Source organism: Triticum aestivum, chromosome 1D, assembly GCF_018294505.1.
Source record: "Triticum aestivum cultivar Chinese Spring chromosome 1D, IWGSC CS RefSeq v2.1, whole genome shotgun sequence".
Taxonomy (NCBI): Eukaryota; Viridiplantae; Streptophyta; class Magnoliopsida; order Poales; family Poaceae; genus Triticum; species Triticum aestivum.
Window position 1 is genome coordinate 31750209 of NC_057796.1, and position 23054 is coordinate 31773262.

General features: G+C 47.8%; 2 protein-coding genes across 2 annotated transcripts; both read right to left on the minus strand.

Moving 5' to 3' along the window:
* Positions 1-728: 728 nt before the first annotated feature.
* Positions 729-2758, minus strand: LOC123164142 (uncharacterized). The gene is made up of 3 exons (XM_044581567.1): positions 2598-2758; positions 1497-1894; positions 729-1391 (listed from the first exon to the last, which is right to left on the minus strand). The coding sequence occupies exons 1-3, from the start codon at positions 2697-2699 to the stop codon at positions 884-886; spliced, it is 1008 nt and encodes a 335-aa protein (XP_044437502.1). The 5' UTR covers positions 2700-2758; the 3' UTR covers positions 729-883.
* A 7159-nt stretch (positions 2759-9917) lies between these two features.
* LOC123164152 (uncharacterized) lies at positions 9918-10749 on the minus strand. The gene is made up of 2 exons (XM_044581575.1): positions 10373-10749; positions 9918-10304 (listed from the first exon to the last, which is right to left on the minus strand). Exons 1-2 carry the CDS (start codon positions 10699-10701, stop codon positions 10178-10180), a joined length of 456 nt encoding a protein of 151 aa, XP_044437510.1. The 5' UTR covers positions 10702-10749; the 3' UTR covers positions 9918-10177.
* Between the last annotated feature and the right edge of the window lie 12305 nt (positions 10750-23054).

Consider the following 23054-nt stretch of genomic DNA (forward strand, 5'->3'; position numbering starts at 1 on the left):
CCGTCGTCGGAGACCACCGCCCGAGCCAGGGAACCGCGAGGGGAGGAGGATGATGGGATTTGTGAGTAATACTAATGTTCATGTTGGCAAAATCACTCAATATGCGCCATGATGCTTTTAAAGAATGCTGGTATTTAGTAATATTCAATGATGGCAGTATAGACCTGTTACATATTGATGTAAGCTTGTAGCCCTGTTGGAGTTCGTGCGTGGGCACCTGGTGGCAGCAAAACTTTACCTGGAGTGCCAATTTGGTATGTCATCTACTGAATTAAGTTTTATTTCTTTTTATTTTTGCATATGATGATAATTTGTAGAAATAATATACAGCAGGAGAGTTCCCTCTCATGGAAAACTTGCTGTTCTCAGAACTTGCTTGAACCTTTACCTAGTGGGAGCATGCTAAATACGAATTTTCAAAGTGCAGTGGGAAAGCTTCCTCTTCCCTTCCTTTTCCTAGTTGTAATACTATAAGAATACTGTTTTACACAGCATGGTACAGTAAACTGGAGACCAATTCCAGAATCCCCATAATCACAATTCATAACTTAATTAAGAAGGAAACCAGCAAACAAATACAATACTTGAGAAGGAAACCAGATGATTCATCAGAGCAACATTACAGTAGTTAGATTTTGATTTATATCTAAGCTAGCTAGACTTTAGCACATTAATCCAAGCTCTTCCGCTAATACAGAAATGGATGTATTTTGGTGAGTGTTCCAGAGAGACAAGTTTCCAATCTGCCAAGTACATCACAGAGATAAGAGCAAGAAGTTTTTGGCGTTCCAAATAGGAACTGACATCACAAATACTTATGCACAGACAGAAAAGGTTTCACATCCCATCAGTTTGTAGCCGGCACCGCCCATCAGCTTCTCACCTAATCATCATCCTCATGTTGACCATCATCAGGAGCAACAGCAGCTGCAGCTGCATCGAAATCAGGATTGGCGATGTCTGTACCTGCGCCCCTGCGCAGCAGCCACCGCTTTAGCTCATCATCAAGTAAAGTACCCTCATCCCTCATTAACCATGTTAAGTCACCATTTTCTCCGATGATCTCGTCAAAACTTGTGTAATTGCAAGTGTTCATCATCCTTTCCAGAACATTAGGACTCTCCACCTGACCGTACTTTGCCCTCTGCAGTGTAAATTTGCATAAGTGTCCCCAGCTGTTTATCCGTTCCCAGTGATATGGTTCCAGAGGAGTCTCTTTGCCAGTCCTCATGGCGCCCATGACGAGTCTTAAGATGCACGAGAGTCTGAAGGCCTCAATGAAGATTACTATAGCACGAAGAGCAGCTTTTCTTATCTCATCCTTGCTGCGATTTGGACGAACTAGGGCATAGAACATGCTCTGCATGAGTGGTGACCCTCCAACCGTAGTCCTGATACACAACAAGAGATGCACATTAGTTGATGAATGCAAGCTGCATCATATTTATAGTTTTATACACGTGCAATGGGTTTTTGTGACAAATATGGTAACTCACTTCTTATTATGAGAAGCATCTACGCCCATGTCCTCCGAGTTTAACCAACTAGGCACATAGAGATGATTGAATCTGCCCCATGCCCCCCAAGTGTTGAGCACCCTGCGTCTGATTGCAACCATATAGCCATCATAGTCTGACACCAAGAGTTGCACACGTAACGAGCGATCATCTTCCTCAAGGGAGTTAAACAGCTCAATGATATGATAAAACACTCCACTGTCATCGATCTCCTTGCCACCCTTCTTCTCTCTAGCCCTGGGATTCTTGTGTGGGGTGACGGGTGCACCACAATAGCTGAATGGAGCGAGAAGACCGGCTCTTGTGAACCTCAATGTCATAAAAACGACATAATCAGCAACGGAACAGTTCACATCGAATGAAATGACTGGGATCTCCTGCATTTAGTCAACGAAGAGAGTAATGTGTCAATGCCAACGTGATGAGATTGCATCGCTAGCATCAGTCTTTTCACAGGTCTCACAAAGTGAATACACATACACGCACACTAGCTAGTCAGCACAGCAATATATTCAGAACAGCATGAAACGGCTCTGAAAAGACTGATCAAAGAACAAAACAGCAAAACTCAAAGGGAATACTCATGTAGCGGCTCCCAGTCGCAGTCTAAGAGACTAGATTCCAGGTTTGCTGGATATATTACCAAAGCACGCACTGAATCGATGTAGTTTATCGGAGCCCAGAGCAGAGGCGCAAGCGCAGCCACGCTCACACATACCACGCCCAAAGGAAAACTACGCTGATACGGAGTACATGCTAAAAACCCATCCGCCGCGTCGTCGGGAGTCGCGGGACCTGGACGGGACGGGACTCCCTCGACGGCTCGGCCCCGCCCGTACGCGGGCTGCACCGCCGCGGCCGCGCGCCCCGTGCGCGCGCGGCTTGCTCCTTCCTCGCCCCCGGCCCGTGGGAGGCGCCGCGCCCCAAGAAGGCAAGAACTGGCACGGCCTCCGCCCAAAACCGGCGATCGACCCTTGGAGCTCGATGCAACGCGGAGGAGAAAAATAGGAAGCTTCTTTCGTCGTCGTCGGGCGCAGAAACGGGGGGGTGGGGGGAGGGAGAGGAGGACGACGAGCTTACGTTGAGCCTGCGCTGCCAGGGGCCGCACCTCGGGCCGGTGCGGGGCGGCAGGGGCGGCGGCGGCGGCGGCGGCAGCTGCTCCTCCTCCTCTGCCTCGTCCATGCCGCCGCTGACGCGGAGGAGGGAGGATTTGGGGAGGGCTCCTTCTTTCCCCACGCTCTCTCTCTCTCTCTCCGTGCCTCAGGGTGCAGGGTTTTGCCTTTCTTTTGAAACTAGGGGGCACGCCCACACACACGCACACACCAAACCACCGCCACGGCCCCACATTCTGACAAGCTCCTCTCACCAATTACAAGCATCTCGAAGTATCCACTGGCAGTTATTATCCTTATTAATTAATAAAAAAATGAGATCTGGGCTTCTTTCACTGAACAAGCTCTTTTCCCTGAAAAATTAAACGAGCGGCTGACACTGTTCACCTGGTTTTTCCTTTTACGAGCATGCATTTTCTTCCCGTGTACCGCCGCTATGTGAGTGTCTTCTCCCACTACTTACAGAGTGACGGCCCGTTTAGCCCATCAGCAAGTTACTTCACCAGCTAATTTTTTTATAGTGTCTCAAAAAAAATTAATTTTTTTATTTCAACAAAAGAATGCTACCCCTAAAAGAAAAGCTACCCCTAAAAAAAATAAAATGCTACTGTCTAAAAAATGATAAAATGGCAGTACATACCCCGCAAAAAAAGAGGCGTCTTGCAAATTGTTTCACCAGCCATACGTTGCACATCAACAAACATCCCCCTCCCCCACCCGAAAAGGGAGGATAAAGCCCATGATCTTTAGTGACCAATCCACACATTTATTTATTATCAATAATTAAATGATGTCAAGCATTGGCACTTAAGAAAACCTAAGGTAGCCACAGTCGGCTTGCGTAGTGCTAACACCTCCACAAACCTGCCACCTATCTTATAACTGTAGACCATAATCCACCGGTCGAGCAGCATGTGACCGAATAAAGACACAACAGTCAAAGAGAATGCTTTTAAGAGGGGTCAACACAACGTTGTCAGGAGTCTAACCAAAAGCCAAACTAGAGCCTATCACCCTCCAAAAGAAGAACTTCGAGGGAGCACCTTAAACAAGGGAACAACATGCGGACGTAGACACTGCATGATCTAGATAGAAGGTTGAGTCATGGGTTTTCACTCGGATATAACAACATGGATGTCAATCGCCAATGTCGCCATCCATCTATTTGTTGTCGCTCTCACACAGAACCAACCGGCCAAAGGAGAATCTGCGGGAAAAGAAGATGATGTCGCTTTTGGGCGTTGTCATGCCACATTTGTGGCGGCGACGACGGAGATGAGCCACTTCGACGTCCTGATCACCACTGTCCGCTGCAATAACACGCCGCCATGGTCGACAAGCCGTGTGGTAACTCGCCGATCCAGGGTTGTTGCCCCACCGCCTGATCCGGCATGCCGATTTTCAAACCTCCGTTGTGGCCCATTTTCGCTACCGGTTAGGGACAAGAACATTGCCCCCTGCACCAACCCCCACGCCACGACATGATCTCCTTGACCAATCGCCTTTTTTTGTTTTCTGAATGATTCGAAGATTGCTCACCACGCCCGCCACGCGCGCGAGACCCAACAACGGCTTGTTGGCATGTAGTCTACAAAATGGCTAAAAACGCAACAATTTTTTTTTTTGCTGAAGCAAGGAGCCCCATAGGGGACCAACAACTTTCATCCATATTGCATTGCACACAACATTAACCAATCCATATCCGACCTAGGTAAAGCTTGGTGCCGTCGATCAGTTGCAACGTGTTTGGCGGCAGGCATGGGAGGCACGCGCGCGCGCGCGAGACGATCGCCTTGAAATTCTGGAGGCCGCGGGAAGGGAGACCCGGTTCCACCTGACCTGTTGACGCCCGGTCCACCAACGGCAGTTCCGAACAGGGAAAGCAGGTAGTCGGCCTTTCTTGGGCGCAGCCTCTGTGTGCCCCTCCATTTCCGGCTCTCCTTGCGGCTCGCGCCGTGCGTCAGCTCGCTACCTATAGGCTACAAAAGTAGAGTAGTGGGGTAGATCAATAAACAGTGCTGGTACTGCGAGATGGTACTGCAACTCTGCAAGCAGACCGACTTGTGAAGCAACGGGCACCAGCATGCAGCGTGCCAGGCTCCGACCGTCCGGTTCACGGTCGTGGCACGACTGGTCCTCAAACATTTGTGGTCGCGCGTGATCGCTCCCAGGCTAACTATTTTGCGTGCATGCATGCATCGCATCGCGATCACACTTTGCTCTCGCGGGCCGCCGGCCCATCGCTGCATCGCTCGCTCCGTTATAACCCCTTCCATCATCAATTGTACCCTACTTTTGCTCAAAAGAGAAAATTAATTGTACAGCTTCCTTGTTCTATTTTCTTAGTGAGGTAATATCTCGGGAGTCATAAAACTTGTGTCGCATATTCAGTTTGATGATAGAACTTTAAAAATACAGTGTTGTGGTCACTTCACTTGACTCAAGCATGTAGATACGCACACATTGCGCGTATGCAGACATATTTACACAAAACACCCTCATAAAAAATTATTCATGGGAAAAGTCAATCACTGCGACGCAAAACAGAACCCCCTCGCATTTTTTTATTTACATAAAACTCCGACCATAGTACTGCACATGTATGCGAAAATTAACACCACAGTAGACAGTCTAACCAATACGGCCTTGAGGACTTGATGCCTAATACGAACACATTGCGCGTATGCAGACATATTTACACAAAACACCCTCGTAAGAAAATTATTCATGGGAAAAGTCTATCACTGCGACGCAGCACAGAACACCCTTGCATTTTTTTATTTACACAAAACCCCGACCATAGTACTGCACATGTATGCGAAAATTAACACCACAGTAGACAGTCTAACCAATACGGCCTTGAGGACTTGATGCCTAATACGGATAACAAACATATATCATATATGTAAAACGAGGCCTCACGCAGAGTTTGAATGAACTGCAGATAATGCGGCCCACTTTGCACGCATAATTCTTTTAAGATATTTGTAAAACATAAGGAATAAATTTATATTTGTGTGTTAAAAATATTATACATTCAAATGACGATCAGTAAATAAAAATATTTAATTATAAAATTGTGTATTATATATAATATTTAGTAAAACATAATTAATAAAAACATTTAAAATATTCATAAAAAATAAGTAATAAAATTTTATTCAAATACTTATGTGTTGAAAATACCATACATAAAAATAATGATTAGTAAATAAGAACATTTAAATATAAACATGTGAATTATATAAAAAATATTCAGTTAACACACATAGAAAATGTTTATTAAATAAATATGTTTAATAAATTCAAAAAATATACACACTTGCATCTTATATTTAAATTATACAAAATGATAAGTACAAACATTTACTAAATATTTATGAAATTCACTTGTGTACAAGTTTTACTCATGACTTACATTCAAAAATAATATATAATTAAAATATTAGCCACGATTGAATATTCATATTAATAGTTTAAATTACAAATTATGAAAATTTAGTTTAGACAAACCTTGAACAATAAAAATGTGTGTATAAAAAAAATTCTCCAAAATTATATATTTGAAAGCCAAATATGTAATACGCACATTTATATAACACACATGTTTATATTATACTCAGGTTTACAAAATATTTTACTAAATACTCCCTCCGTCCCAAAATTCTTGTCTTAAGCTCCATGGTGGTGGATCCTGTGTGGTTTGAGGTTACATTGCAAGGGTGAAGGGCGCTACTGAATCCGAGGATAAAGAGTTAAGCTATCACGTCGAGCCGTATTATATTTCTGGCTCAATGAAGTCCTACGTGTTCAATCGTGTCAGGACTAGCAGGCTTAGCACAATGGAGTTGACACTGGGAGACATGGTTCACTCCGTGGAGGCCACCATCAGTGTGAGAATGGTGGATGGGGAATGGCCAGAAGGATTTCGAGGTGTGTTTACTGTCACCACTGCCAGTATAGACGACATGGAAATCGAGTTGCTTGATTTCGGAGAGGACAAACTGCCTGTTGCAGCTGATGGCACGATACAGCTCTGGCGCCGCGTCGTATCTGTTGAAGACGATGGGGAGCTGAGAGTCTCTGTCATGGCCAGTTGTTTGCAGGATCAAACTATTGAGGAAGTTTCTGAGGTTTTCATAGCTAGGAAATCATCTAGAAGCTATGCTATGCTTCAGGTTCTCTCTTGTAAGATGGAAGTCGTTGTGGCCTGGTCTCTTGCCCCGTACTGGCCACATTATCGTGACATGCCTTGTCCTAGCATATGAAGTGGCTTGGTTTGGCTCTAGTTGCCGCCGTGTTGTTGAATTTGTCCCTGGTTTTGGAGAAGCCAGGCAAGCGAGTCATCATGGCCCCTATAACTGTGAAGAGGAGATGCATGCTCTCGGATGGGTTCGGGATGTCGCAGCAGGATGTTGAGCATGTCATTTGTGGGATGATGTTCATGTGGTCTAGATCCAACCCGACGATCGAGGTGGTGCATGCTCTCCGATGTTTCCCTGTGGGGATGAGGTGTGCTGGTTCCTATTCTATCAGTTCTGTGTGTAACATGATCTGCCATTGGCTTTACGGGCGTGAACGCTATCTGAAGATTCAGGGTGATGATGAACTGCAAGATCTTCGTTTGGCTGATGCTGCAACACTTGAAAGAATGGTTCACGACGGCTAAGAACAGAAGGGTAACTGTTTTAGGTGCAGTTCAGACTTCAGCAGACATCTGTATTCTCAGTTCATAACTGTTCGTTGGTTTGTTCGGAGTACCAAATATATCAGTGAAATTCTGGTGATGCAATTTATCTCTTCTTGTGACCAAGTTTTATATACTTGTCGGGGCAATGGATGTATCTAGACGTATTGATTATGGCGCATAACACATCTCTGACACTTCCTGTTGTACAATATACTCCCTCCATACCTAAATATAAGTCTTTTTTGAGATTTTAATTGGAACTACATACCGAGCAAAATGAGTGAATGTACAATCAATCTAAAATATGTCTATATACATCCGTACGTATTTCTTAGTGAAATCTCTAAAAAGAGATATTTTTAGGAACGGAGGAAGTATATGTGGAACTTCAGCGCGGGCGATCAGTGCAGGGTGCTCAGGACGCAGCACAATACAATCAACTACGGTAGAGTGCATATTTACACGGCAAAACCAACAGTACACGGCAAAGCTACGGCAGAGTGCATATTTACACGGCAAAACTAACAGTACATCAACCTGACGAGGTGATGCATGTTCTCTGATGATTTCTAGTCGCGATGAAATGCGCTGGTTCCTATTCTACCAGCTCTGCATATAACATGCTCAGACTTGGCGCCATCGTCTCTGCGGACATCCACGCTATCTGAAGGAGTGCCCGTAGGAGATCAGTTCGTATCAGACCATCCAATCGACAAACATCAGAATCAGCAAGTGGCCATGTCAGAAAAGGATCAACAAGTGGCTAAAAAACGGAAAGCCTGAGCTACTGAGAGAGACCGGTGTTTCTCCGTAGCAGCAATGTGCAATGCAGATGTCGCCTATTATCTGGTCTTTGTATACCCATCATTTGTTACGAGTTTTTTTCTTTTATAATTTTAAAAGGAATGTTCTGCAAGCGTGCAAGTGCTATTTTTTTTCTCTCGAACTTTATATAAGAAGAAGTGAATGTGCTGTCATGCAGATTGAAAAACAAAATGACTGAACCGAACGATTCCTTTACTCTTGGCATCTGCATGGCTATATGAGCAAGATTATGCCGCCTTTGGAGACATGAAAAAATAGACAAGCCACTCTACTAGTGCTAGTGTTTCTTCTTCGGGGCTTAAAAATACAGCCAACTGTTTCAGATGCACTGCAGACTTGAGCCATCTATCTGTATTTTTCTCTCGCGACCCCCTTGCCCCGCCACCCAGGGCGATGTCAGAGGGACCTAATTCCTCGCGCCGCCAGCCTTCACGCGAGGCAGATCGCTGCCGCCGCTGCCGCCGGCACTGGCCGCGCTGGTGGCGGCGCCCGACGCCTAAAGGGCTAGGGCGGGAGGGAAGCGAAGGATCTCCCATCAGGCGGCTGGGGCGCCTCGTGCGGGGTCTTCGCGCGGCAGCCACGGCGGCATCCTAGATGTGCGGCGGCAGCCGGCGAACCCAGGGCTGGCGAGGTCCTCCGATGGGATTCTCCGCTATGTGATGGGCGGCGGCGATGGCCGTGGATCTGGTGTCCCGGCCAAATCCGCCGTGCTTCGGCTATGGCCGGCCGGCGGCGCGTGATGGGGCCAAGGTGGGGCGGCTGGAGGTCCTCAACCGGCTTTCCGACGGCATCATACGTCTTAATGGCGAGGTTCCGCTCGGTTCTAGCCAGCCGCGAGATCGGGACGGCGTGGCTTTCGGTAAAAATCGCGTCTGACTGCGGTCTTGGCGGAGGATGGCGGCGTCTCGAACGTCGTTCCCTTCTTGGGGCATCGTCGTTGCAGGTCACGTCAACCTGATCGGGAAGTTTCGGGGGAAACCCTAGATCTAGGTCTACCGGATCGGACATCCGATGACGGCGCCTTCGGTGTCGTTCTCCCTCCTGGGAGGCATCGTTTTGGAGCAAGTGCTGATTGGAGGGGACAAAAGGAGGAGCGGTGATTGATCTTGCCCATTGATGACGGCGGATCTCGGTGGCGTGGCGCAGTGGAGACTCGACGCCCGATGTGCGGAGATGGACTCACGCAGGAGGGTAACGCTATCTGGCGTCGTGGTGGTGTCAGCGGCAGCTAGATAGAGCAAGTTAGATGCAGCAATACAGCTCTGAAGATGGATTGGTGACAGGTGGTTGCGGCGGCCTCATACCCGGCAGGCGTCCTGGTTGAGGAGCATGCCGGATTGATGGGTGCGCATACCCGACAGACGTCCTGGTTGGGACCTTAGGCCTTAAATGTTAGGTTTGGCTGCAGGGTCTGTTTGGTATTAGGCCCACACTGTTAGCGCCCCTTCATCAACTGAATAGAAATAGCGACAGATGTCATTTAGACGGTGACTTAGTGTCTTGTATTAATAATTAATAAAATGGATGTATCCTTTATAAAGTCTTGTATTAATAATTAATAAAATAGATATATGCATTGTCCAGATGCAGAGGCGCGAGGTCTTCCTCTTTTTCTAAAGAAAAGTTCATAACTGTTCGTCATATATAGCACTTTTATTCTTTTGGTTTGTCGGGCGTTAGTTCCGCCCGGAGTACCAAATATCTGTGTAGTTCTTGTGGTGATGCGATTTATATCATGCATTTCTCTTCTTATGATCAAGTTTTATAGCATTGTGATTATGCCGCATAACACATATCTCTGTTCACTTTCTGTCGTAGTACAATATACATGTGGAACTTCAGCGCAGGGTGCTCAGGCACCCAGAATCATTAAAAAAGAAAAGAAAAAGAAAGACAGGACCCAGAATGCCCAGTATACTACAAACAACTACGGTAGAGTACACATTCACACGGGCAAAACTAACAGAACACGGCGGCATGCAGTAAAACTTCTGTTCAGAGCTCGGCATCGGAGGAGGGCGCGGCCACTCCCTTCACGTGTCCTTGGCCTCCCCCGCGGCGGTCGCCGCCGCCTGCTCCGCCGTCTCTTTGCCCATCTCCAGGCTCTTCTTGGTCGCCTCCGCTGCCGAGCCGGCGATTCCATTTCCACCAGCATCATACCTTGACACAACAGAATCACATCATGCTCACAAAGTAGTACTCCACATCAGGAACATAATAATACGTACCGATGATCATCGGAGTGCGGCCGCTGCAGCTTCATCCACGTTAGTTTGGCCCACGTGCGGAACGCGTCCAGCCGGCTGTTGAACCCGGGGACGCCACCATGGCCTACGGCCTGCTCCACCGGCTCGGCGCCGGGGCGGCTGCCGCCCCCCACGCCCGTCGGCGACGACAGCAGGAACGCCGCGACGGAGGCCACGAGCAGTGCGAGGAGGACGATGGTGATGGATATGGTGGTGCCGCCTTTCGCCGCTGGCGGTGCCGCCGCGGCGCGGCCCGTTTGGTGGTGGTGGTCGTCGGTGCTGGTGGCGGCTGTGTCCCTGGCGTCCGCCATGTCGTCGTCGGTTCGGTGGAGGATGCTATGGCGACGAGATCGGCAATACGGAACGGATACTATAGTAGTGCGAGAAGAACTGCGGCGCCTTTGCCGATCGACACGTGAAGAACTTCTAGAGCGCACTGGAGGAGCACGTGGCCGAGACGTGTCGGGCTCACAAGGTCTGCCCAGGGCTGGCCAACCCGGGCGTCAAGGCCCGCCGGATGGACGTGTCTAATTGGGTTGCAATTTCTTTTTGCGGGTGAGATAGCAGATCGTCATTTTTTTACGCGAAACATGAGAGTTTTATTGCATGAATGAAATTCCGTTACACTCAGCCCTAAGGCTGCTTACAATGAAGGTTGGACAAATATTCATCCAACACTCGGATACCTCTAAGTAGCATGTTTAGCACAAAGATCGACCGTGCTGTCGGCATCCCTACTAACATGTTGCATCGAAAAGGAAGCAAAATTTACAGCTCTCTTCCTAATTTCCTCGAAGATAGGCGTCACAACAGATCTTGTATTATGACGCGGCAGTTAGAGGTTCACCACTCTAAACAATCGACCTCCATCACCACGAGCGAGAAACCCCTCAGTTGGGCAAATATGACTCCCTCGCATAACACAAGCACTTTGGCAATGGAAGTATCAGTGGTACCAGGTAGGGGCTTGCTCCATGCGCCCAAAACGGAGAGGTGCGACCGTGCTACACCGCCTCCTCCTCCTACCTGCATCAAAGCATCCACCGGTCCATCAGTGTTAATTTTAACCCAGACAGGTTCCGGTGGTCGCCAAGCATGACCTTCATGAGTGCTAGGTTTATCTCCAAGAAGATCCAAGAGAGCCAGGTCCTCCGTCGCCCTCTTGACTGCCTGCATTGGGTTATATTCGTCCTCGTCATGTGTCCAGCGATTCTTCGACGACCATATTGCATGCATGATCGTGGTGATCTGACATTGTTCCGTCGTGGAAAACCTTGTACCCAACACTAAGTCTCGGGACCATGTAGTAGAGTGTCATCAAGGAGGGAAAGTATCAGGTGCTCCACACGCTTAGCTGCTCCCGTGATACGAACTCCAGAACCGTTGGATCTCAAATCAAACAGCAGTTGGAGAGCTGATGGATCTGGACTTCTGCACATCCTTTGCTGGTATCCCTAGGCCCCCGCCCCAGCATCCCAACTCCGCCGCCACGTCGGGCGCCCAGGGGTATTGTCGCACCACAGCCAGAGGCCTCCATGCGAGGGTAGGAGGCGAGCCGCGATGCGAAGAGCGGGAGGGAGAAGGGTTCTAGGCGGCGGCTAGGGTTCGCCCGAGCCGCCCTGGTAATAGTTGTCCCAAGATAAATCTGGACATGTGTTACCAGTGGCAGGCACAAACTGGTGTCCGCCACTGGTAATACAATAGCAGTGGCGAGTGGGGTTTTGCACCCCCACTTCTAGTTTCTTAGATTATCAGTGGCAGACGCTAGACTACGATCGGCACTAATGTGAGCCCACCTATATGCCTTCTCCCATTAGTGATACGTAATTCATTATTCCAAATTGCATTATATAATTCAGGAAGCTAGATATATAATTTATGATTCTAAAATGCTTTATACATAAATATTCAATGTAATATTGTGGCAAATAGTAACTCACATCATGTCATATATTTATAACTGCTCAATTCAATCAGTTATCATAAATAGTTATGCAGAGGCCGGGTGTTACTCATAATGCTTTGTTGGGATAATAAAAACGCCCTTTATGGGAACCCCCAACCTCGGTTCGTATGGAAAGGCAGAGGGACTGGCGGCACCGTGAGGGATGGCCATAGATCCCGCGAGCCATTAACGGCGTGCCGGCGTACTGCTTCTGCTGGCTGGTCATCACTCAACAAAATATCATGGAATGACGTCTTTCCTAATGACTCCCAAAGAAATTTTCTTCACAACTTGGTTCGAAGTACACATGCCGTATAGCTTCTCGCACTTGCTATGGCTACCTTTTATGGCAGATCTCGGTGCACAGACTCCTTTTTTTATTTTTTATTTTATTCCAACCTCTAAAGGCTTGATAAAGATACTACGTGAGTTTTTCCGCAAAAAAAAAAGATAGCATGTGAGTACCCAGCCATCAACAACATTTATAATCACCATAAACGTGAGCCAATGCATACAAGTTGTTTACTTCTGAGTGTGAGGTATATGGGGATTTATGCTATAACAATTCACAATAAAATCTCTTCAGTCATTGGGATTTTCAACCTCCAAAACTCCCTAAAATATCCAAGGTTTCCTCATAGCACTATCGGTTGTGAAATATCCCTTTCTTCTCAGTTGGCAGTAAGAAATCAGAGTAGCTATTTCTTCTTTCTTTTATTAACATTTTAGTGCAAGAAAATATAAATGTTGTAATAAGAAAACAATAGCAGTTGAGTGTACAAACATATATATAGACACGATACTGCAAGAGTGCAAAACAAGTGGAGTGTGCCACCAACGCACCAACTCATCCTTTAAACAATGATTACCAGTTCACGGTTAAAGGTAGTTCTAGTGCAGTAAAAAAAATTGACAGATCATGTGCATGAATAATAAGACTGCAAAAAACTCAAGATGTTTTTTAAATTAGGGAAAAGTATATTTTCCGTCCTTCAACTATTTTGAAAATATATAAATGATTCCTCAAATCCAAAACCAGTAAATCTAAGAGCATCCCCAGCCGTTCGGCCCCCGAGGACGTCGAAAAAGTGCCGCCTGGAGGCGAGCCGGCGCTAGATCAGCCCCGGGGGCCGACTTTGGACCCAGTCGTCGGCCCACGCGTCGCCCCGGGTTCGGCATTGTTTCTTACATATGTATGCAAACTCGACGATTTTGGCACAAACTCGGCGAAACTTCACTAAATTTTGTACGAAAACCATAAAAACATGCAAACTACGCCTAAACTACGCCAAACAACGCCGACACCAAACAACGTCTAGCCGCCACCGCCGCCGCCCGTCGTCGTCGTCTACATGCCGAGAAGCCTGTAGAAGCGGGTGTAGTCACCGCCATCGCCGTCGTCGTCGTCGTTGCGCGCCTGGCTTGAGCCGGCGCCGTCCCAGCTACAGCCCTGGCCGGGGTCGCCGAGGCGCGGTGGGGCGCTGGACGGCCCGACGTCGTTCTCCTCGTCGCTGTCGAGGATGATGATGTCGCCCTCCTCGCGACCGCGGCGCTGGGCCTGGAGCCGCGCGTACGCCCGACGCTAGCGGCGCACCTGCTCCCGGACGTAGTCCTCCTTCGCCCACTTGAGGGCGGACTCGTCGTCCGGGGCCGCCATCTCGACATGCTCCGGCTTCGGCCGGACCAGGCGGAGGGAGCCGCGCGGGGAGGGCCGTGCACCCTCGTTGATGGCGAGGGCGCCGTTGCGAGTGCGGCGCCCGAGCGGTGTCTCCTCTGGCTTGTGCTTGACGGGGCGGAGCGCGGCCGACGAGCCGGAGGCGGACGACGAGGACGACCCTGGCTCCATCCGCCGCGGTGTATAGGAGCTGCCACGGCGGCGAGAGAAGGAGGGCCGCGGCGGGTACTCGAGGCGCGGCACGTTGCCGGTCTCGATGTGGTCGAGGACGACCTCGAGGGTGTGGCCTGGCACGCCCCACCACTCCCGGCGCCCGACGGCGTTGTGTCGGCCGCGGGGAATGACGCCGTTGCAGGAGGCGATCTGCTCCTCGCGGCGGCGCTCAAAGTACATGGTCCAGAGGGTGTGGCTGTCGGCGGCGTAGCACGGCTCGTTCCGCTGTTCCTCCTCCAGGGACGACCGGATACGGGCTATCTCGGCCCGCCGCGCCGCCCCTTCTGGCACCGGTGGCACCGGGACGACGCCGGCGCTCAACCTCCACATCCCCGCACCCGCATGTTCGGGTGCGCCGGGTACTCGGCCTCGTAGAGCAGGCGAGCCTCCTGCTCTTGGAGGTGGCGGCACCCGAAGCCGTTCGCCGCAGCGCCATCGCCTGGGAACCTAGCTGCTATCTTTTTCGTCGGCGAGAGGAGGGGGAGAGGGTTGCTTTCTGCGCCAGAGAGGGGGGAAAATGGGAGCTGTGCGTCCACCGGCGGGGAGGTCACCTTTTATAGCCGCACCTGGGGCGGCGACGGGCTGCATGCCGGGCGACGCGTGGGGGGAGGGTGGGACGCGTGTCGCGGCGCGTTCACTGCGCCGCCCGTGAGGCATCAATGGAGGCTGACCGACGCGGCAGCCTTCGCATTGATTCCCGCGAAAATCGAGGCGATGAGGGCGACGAAGCGGCGTCTCGCTGACTCAGCGGCCCATCCTCTTTCGCGCCAAAACCACTCGCCCGGTGCCCCCGGGCGCCCCCAACGCGCCGGGTTCGGCCTGGGTCCGCCGGCGCCAGTTTCGGCCCAAACCGGCGAAAAAAGGCTTCTGGGGACGCGGCTGGGCCGATTTTTCGGCGCCAGCACGAAAAAAACGCCTGGGAGGACCTGTTGGGGGGCGCGGCTAGAGATGCTCTAGATCTCTCAACTTTGAAAATATGATAAGTTTAGTCTTTCGTACCGCTTACGGTGGTATCGTGGAGACGTGGAGTGGTTTTTGACTGGGGATTGACAAGTGTGCCCCCCATCATATCTGTCCCGTGGGCGGCAATATGCCGAGACCAGCTGCCGTACTGAAATATGTGTCGCACGGAAATAGTGCGTGTGTGTGTTGTACCTTGATTTCGGTCGGTTGAGTTAGAATTATCTTGTATAGAAAATTGTACAGACTGTGTATATCGTAGAGATCAAGTAGCTAACAGACCGTATCTCAACCACATGTCTTATAAGCACGTATGCATCACTGAAACTTGGGACGCGGGCCAGTGCCGACGAGCGCCGAGGAGCAGAAGCAAGTGGCTCCGCTGCCTTCGATGCCCAGGACCGGACCATGATGAGGCGCCATGAAACTTGGGACGCGGACGTGCAGCGAGTTTGAGCTACGACAAGATCACGCGCCCACCATCCATGTGCACCGGCGCCTTGGAGGAGCTCGCGATCCCCGTCCCCTGTAAAACGTCTCGGTTGGTGCCCCTCCTTCCATCCAGTTACAGCCATGTGAAGAAATGTAAGTGCAAAGCTTGTTTTTTGAGCGCCTGCACGAGCAATCATACTCGGAGCGCTTGTGCACAAGCACCAGCGGTGGCAGCGACAAGAGCAGGGGCGGATCCAGGGAAAGAATTTAGAGGGGGCAAAATGTATGGGCATATTCACGAACTAGCAAGGCAAGTATTGGTATAACTAAAATTTTGGGCATGATCACCTCATTCTTCACAAGGTATCAAGTTCATTGTGAAGTGAAAAAAACTAAAAATTTGAGACAATGACTAGCATCAATATGAATATCACATTTGATGTATGTGTGTGTTTGCATCAATATAAATAACACATTTGATGTGTGTGCGTGCACAAACGAATGATTGTTAGAATTTTTTATAATAGTTGATTCGAATTGGACTAGCCAATATTGCCCTTAAGTAGAAAATTGCATATTAAAATTTCTATGTGACACAAAAAATGATTGAACAGTTGAATTGACCTAATTATCAAAATTGATGGATTATACACATATTTTGATGTTTTATATGGCTCATCTAGATTTCAAAAGGAGAAAGGCATGGGCAAACGGATGAATTATACACAAATCTGATAGCACACATGCAAGGCCTAGATTGAAATTGCAAACAGTTGAATTTCAATCTTAATTTTTATAAGATTGAAATTACAAACTAACAAAAAAAAATCGCAAGGAGAAAAACCTAGATGTGTTATACGGCTCACCTTGATGTCAATTAGAGGGAAATTACAGTATCGGGGTTTGGTGACCGGGTTGTGCGAAGGTGACGTCGTGCAAGGCCGCAAGGGACGGATATAGGCAAGTCAGCAGTTGCCGCCGGAGTTGGAGCGAGCCGGCGGCTGCGAGCGGCAAGGTCAGGGCTTCGGCCGTCTCGTGTGGGTGCGTGTGTGCACGAGGAAATCTGAGCGAGCCGCTGGCCAAGCCAACAATGCAATCTGCAGGCTTGCAGGCTAGACGCTGCAACACCCTATTTATTTCTGCCTAAATTCTAGCAAACGCAGCTGCGCTTTTGGTCGTTTCGAGCGCACACGCTACCGACAAAGTCATCCGACTCTCATTCCTTATCCACTCATCCCACCACCCACACTTCGTCCACACCTGCCGCCCGACGCCTCCTCCGTGAGATGCGACCGCCGCCGCGCTCCTCCCCCAGGCCATGCGCCCCTCCGTCGCGCTCCTCCTCTCGCCTACAGGGCTGCCACCTGGTCCTCCTCCCTTCGACGCGTCTCGCGCCAAGCAGACCCCTGGCCGTCTCTTCCTCTTACCTATTCCCGGCGACGAGCACCGCGGCCGGCACGCGCCCGCCAAGCAAACCCCAGGCCGCCTCTTCCTCTTACCTATTCCCGGCGATGAGCGCCACGGCCGGCACGCGCCCGACCACCCCTCCTCCTGCCTCCTCCTGGGGATCCACGCCGTGCCCGGTGGGCCTGCTCCCTCGGTTCCCTGCGACACAGGTCGCCAATCCATTTTACCTCCCTTCGTCGGGGTCCTGGATGATGGAGCGCAATGAAAGGAGCGACATCAGCGTTGCCGCGCTGCTGGTCGGGGCGAACGAATCCCCAGTGTGTGTCCACAAGGGTGCACCCGGAGGTCTGGACCGGCTGTGTCTACTCTTCGAGCAGATGAGCACGGCTGGCATGCTTCTGAGGAGGTAAGCTGCACAAGTTGTAATTCACGGGACTAGTAGTATCTCACAACGGCTGTAAGAGTTGCTCAAAAAAGTCTGACGAGCGAGGAGAGGTTGCAGCGAAGAGCTAATAGCACAATGCCGAGCTTATACCGTTGGTTCGGTAGAAAAAGATTAGCTTAATTGTCTGTATGTAAGAAGATGCTGCCGTATATAGCTCCACTTTCTGGCTCCAAATCTTGTTTGATCCTTGAAAGATTTAGAATCAATCGGGTAGGGAATCATGTTTCAGTTTTAAAAGCTGTCAGATTTCTGTTTCTGCGATGTATTCCTCTGACCGACAGATGTGGCTAAAGCTCAGTCAGGAAGTTGTAATGTAGGAAAACATTAGAGTCTTGTTTTCCATGGCTTATTCCCCCAGGAATTTGTGGTGGGCTTCACGCTGATCACTCTAATGTGTTTGATTTGTGGTGGGCTTCATGCTGATCTTCACGCTGATCTGTTGCTAGAATGTACTAACCAAACTGGTGGGCCAGCATCAAGGAGCTTATAGGGGCAACAGTCCCTTTTTTAATGCCCAACACTAGTTGCTTCAAATTTTAGTATGACTTGCCTGAAATCACAAGAAAAGTTGCTGCATGTTTATACTTTTGCATAGGGGATGCATGATATATTTACTATAAGGAAATTTCTTTGATATGGGTAGCAGTCATTTTTTACATGCCTGATAATACTTGCTTCAAATTTTAACACGATTCGCCTAAAATCACTGGTAAAGTTGCCTAAAATCGTTGTTCGCAACTAGTTGCTCCAATTTTTAGCATGAGTTGCTCCAATTTATAGGGAACAGTTTTATTGTGGTATGCTTCATTTTCTTTTTTTTCTTAGTTTTTCCACACATGTTTTTATCCTAGGTTAACACAAACATATCACACTTTTATCCATAGGAGAAAGGGCGTACATGGGCTTAACAAGATCACGATGGAGCGACGGAGTTGGCAGGGGAGGGGGTAACAAGATCATGTCTTTTTTTGTCTGTGTGCTTTTTTCCAGCAGCTAAGTTGTTTGGGAAATACACATGAGTTGCACATAAATTAGGTTATAGTTGCTTTCTTTTGTTTTGATCAGAAACACTTAGAGCTGCTATGTTTTTTCCCTTTTTTTATTTCCTAGTTAACTTGTGCTAGACTGAATACTCTGAGGTGCTCTACATAGTTTGCATTCTTTTTTATGCAGAATACATGAAAGATAACATAGTTGCCCACAATTAATCATACAATTGCCTAAAAGCATGTATCCCATTGCCCAATCCATATGAACAAAAACATTATCAAGACCACGATTTGGCCAACATCTAAAGGTTTTAGATACCTTTCAATTAAGTTTGTGTCATAGTGGTGTGTCAAGAATTTCTTCTCTTCGGGTGGGATCCCTTGTTATGATCGTAAACACTTGGCGAATGATCATAGAGGGTGGTGGGGTGGAGCTAGTCATGGGGACATAACTAAAACCATGGAATTTTTATGAGATTAAGTTTATATGTGAACCCCTAAAAAAGCAAACATGTGAATGTTCTTTATCCCTTTTCAGGTGTCATAGTTGCCCACAATCAGCTATACAGTTGCCTAGAACCATGTATCCAGTTGCCCAACCCTCATGAACGGAAATATTACCAAGACCTTAATTTAGCTTATATGTAAAGGTTTTAGATACCTTTCAATTAAGATTGTGTCATAGAGACACATCACGAATTTCATATCCTCGGGGTTGGATCCCTTGGTATGATTGTAAATACTAGGTGAATGATCATATAGGGGAAGCGGTGTGGAGCTGGTCATGGAGACATAACTAAAACCACAAAGTGTTTTCAAGTGATTAAGTTTATTTGTGACCCCCTCCAAAAAGGAACATGTCTACGTTCTTTATCCCTTTTTTAGGTGTCATAGTTGCCTACAATCAACCCTTATGTTGCCTAAAACCATGTATCTAGTTGTCGACAATCAACTGTACAGTTATCTAAAATCATATATCTAGTTGTCCACAATCAACCATACAGTTGTCTAAAAGCATGAAAGATAACATAGTTTGCTATGTTTTTTTCTCTTTTTTTATTTCCTAGTTAACTTGTGCTAGACTGAATACTCTGAGGTGCTCTACATAGTTTGCATCCTTTTTTATGCACAATACATGAAAGATAATATAGTTGCCCACAATTAATCATACAATTGCCTAAAACCAAGTATCGAGTTGCCCACGATCAGCAAATAGTTTGCCTAAAACCATATATCCAGTTGCCCAATCCTCATGAACAGAAACATTTATCAAGACCATTATTATTTGGTAAATATCTAAACGTTTTAGATACCTGTAATTAAGTTTGTGTCATAGAGGTGTAGTTAAGATTTTCCTCTCCTCGGGTGGAATCTCTTAGTGCGATCGTAGAAGGGAGCGGGTGGAACCGGTCAGGTTTCCTAGCTAGAGATATGAGGCGCCTGACTATGTGTGTGTGCGCGCGTGTGTGTGTTTTTTCCTCTGCTATTGCCTAGGTGCGCAAGAAAAACTGTGGAGTTTCTCAGGCTTAGACTACACACGAGTTGCCTCGTGAACTTAGTATTTTCTATATGTGGCAGCTTTATCTAGATACCCAGTCAGGATGAGACTACACACGAGTTGTCTGGTGAATGCATTGGAGTTGCACAAAAACACCCCAAAAGTTGCTGGCTTTTTAAGTACAACTCCGGTGCATATAAGTCATATGGTTGTTTTTCTTTTTCTACCCCAACGGGGTTTGTTGGGTGAACTTAGTATTTTTTTATATGTGGTTGCGTTTATCAATACTCGAAGTTCTTTGTTGCCACCTCCTTGTTACAACAGAAATGGTTGGCGCAGTGGGGACGGACGACGTCTCCTCCTTTAGGTGGCATCTAGTTTTGGACTTCGTATTTGCTCGGGAGTAGCAGAGAGGGCATTGTCAGATAGTGGTTGGTGGTTGACCATTGGGTTAGCATCTCCATTTGTAGTGCGGACTCTTTGTCCATCGCGGGGGCCTCAACTAGGAGGGGCGAATTCTGCTCCTCTTGTCGTCTGAGGAGATGGGATCTAGCTTCATGTTGGAGGGAGCAATTGGCGCTAAGGATCCCTGAGAACACCCCCTTGTCGTTCGGTTTTGGAGGATTTATGACGTACGGACTTGTTCAAACAAATTAGGTGACCGTCAGTGTCCAGACAGGTCTATTAAGACATTTTTTGGGGTGATTTTGATGATCCACGTTGGAGTTGTCCTTATGGTAGGCGATTTAGAGGTGAAACTAGTCAATTGGTAGTCATGGTAACCAACTTAGAGAGGATCCTCCGTTGATAGGTAGTCATACTAGGGGGAAAAGAAGTTGCTTTTCTATAGCACTAATTGCCTCCGTAGCACACGAAGTTGCTCGAAAAAAAAAGTTCGTCGAAACCTACTCATATGGGATCTAGTTTTAAAGAACTCGTCATGAGAAACCCAACGGTGAAAATGGATTTGAATTTTGACATTTTAATCAAAAGTTACACGTTTTTAAAGTTTTTGATCCTCTAATAAATGCAGATGGGATAATCGTGGTTCATTTCTAGGCTGTCCTGACGGAGCCGCGTGGCTGGCCCTTTCTTTTGGGGAGAGCGTCGCTCCCGCGAACTGACGCTCGGACGCCAGGTAGTCACGTCCTTATTTCTGGGCTATTTCTTTATTTTCTTCACAGTTTAGAGTAAATGGGTTTTTGAAAATACGCAAGAAATTGGGCTGAGTGGGGCAGAGTACTCGTCCTAGTGGGGGCACACAAGTATAGGCAGCAACACGTACTACAAGCGAATGGAAAAAATGAGTGGGGCAGCTGCCCCACAAGCTTTAATGTACTCCCTCTATTTCATAATATAGTGCCTATAGATTTTTGCAACAAACATTATAAATTTTGACCATATTTATAAAGAAAAGTAGGTACATTTAGAATACCAAATACACATCATTGGATACATCATGAGTTACATTTTCAGAATGTACATATTTGGTATTGTAATGTAGACTGTTTTCTCTATACACTTGGTCAAAGTTGACAAAGTTTGATTTCCACCAAAATTTATAGGCACTACATTGTGTAATGGAGGGAGTAGGTCCGCCTCCAGCACAAGAGCATCCTGCCTCCAGCACTCGAGCAGCTACCACGTAGGCAGGAAACGCTAGAAAGGCATCCTGCACAGATTGTTGTTGGGCAGCCTCATCGTGGAGACACTGAGCTGACGCGCACCGAGCCACGCCGCCGCCATATTCGCTCAGTGCGCACACTGCCGGGCGCCGTCGGCATGCGCTGCCGCTACTGCTTGCGTGTTTCACCTCCCATGTGGACGGCTGCTTGATGGGCATTATGCCGAGCACCTTCCGTGCATGTGTCTGAATCAAAAACCACTCCACGTCCACACAAAGCCACCGAGGGACTAAACTTATCCGGTTTTAAAAGTTAAAAGACTAGGTTTTGCTGGTTTTAAAGTTAAAAGACGATTTCTATACTTTTCAAAGAGTTGAAGGATGAAAAATATACTTTTCCTTTTAAATTAAGGGGTTTCCAACCAATTTCATTGCTGAAATTGCAAACATAAATTCAAAGATCACAACAATTGATAACATAAGGGGTTTCCACTGAATATTGACTTTGGAGCATTGGCACATTGCGCCCACTAAAAAAAGTATTTTTACGGCCCAAAAAATTGTGTACGTACATGCAGGTATTGCATTGTATTATAGCAAGCCAACTTTCCATCAATATACCCGCAAAAAGAAAAAAAAAGATGCAAAAAAAGAGAAAATGTGTGCAAAAAATGGGCTTGTCTTTTGTTGATTTTGGGCCCAATTTTTGCCTTTTTTGTGTGACATATATTAACGAAATTTAACAGGTACTTAGAGCACATGCATGTGTATTCATGCACACGCTACAGAGGGCTTTTCATGAGAGTGACATTGCTGACATTATTCAGATTCCGGGGGGAGGTCTTTGTTGGCGCCGCCTCCTTGCAGCGCCTCTCTTCTTCTTCCACGAGCTGACTCGCACAACTCTGTCTCTTGTCTCACACAAGAACACAGACAAACACCATGTGAAAGATTGAACGCAGACGCACACACACGCCAAGAAAGAAAGCCAATTAACTTTGCCAAGAGGCCTTTCTCCTTGGTCACACGAGAGACTACATCTTTTCGCAGAGAAGATGTGTTGGCTTGGAATTTTACAAAGAATGGTCTTTTCACGGTTCGGTTAGTATATCATTTGAAGATGAAGCTGAAGGACTCAAAAACCGGCTCTCCCGAGTGTTCTTCTTTGACCTAATGCGTGCTGGATGGAACGAGCTATGGAGTACTAATGTTCCTGGCAAGGCTAAGATTCATACTTGAAGATTATTGAAGAACGGCCTCGCTGTTTGTACAGAACTTCATCGGAGAAGGATCAAGCTGGGGATTTTTTGTTTGGCGTGTGGTCGTGAGGAGACCGGATTGCACCGTTTCTGGAGGTGTCCTTATGCCAAGCATTACTAGAACTGTGTTAACAAAATAAGGGGTTGAGTCGCAACGACAATTGGCAGGGTGGCTGCTCGATTGGTTGGGGAAGAGTAAGGAGGCGGCTAGGGCTGT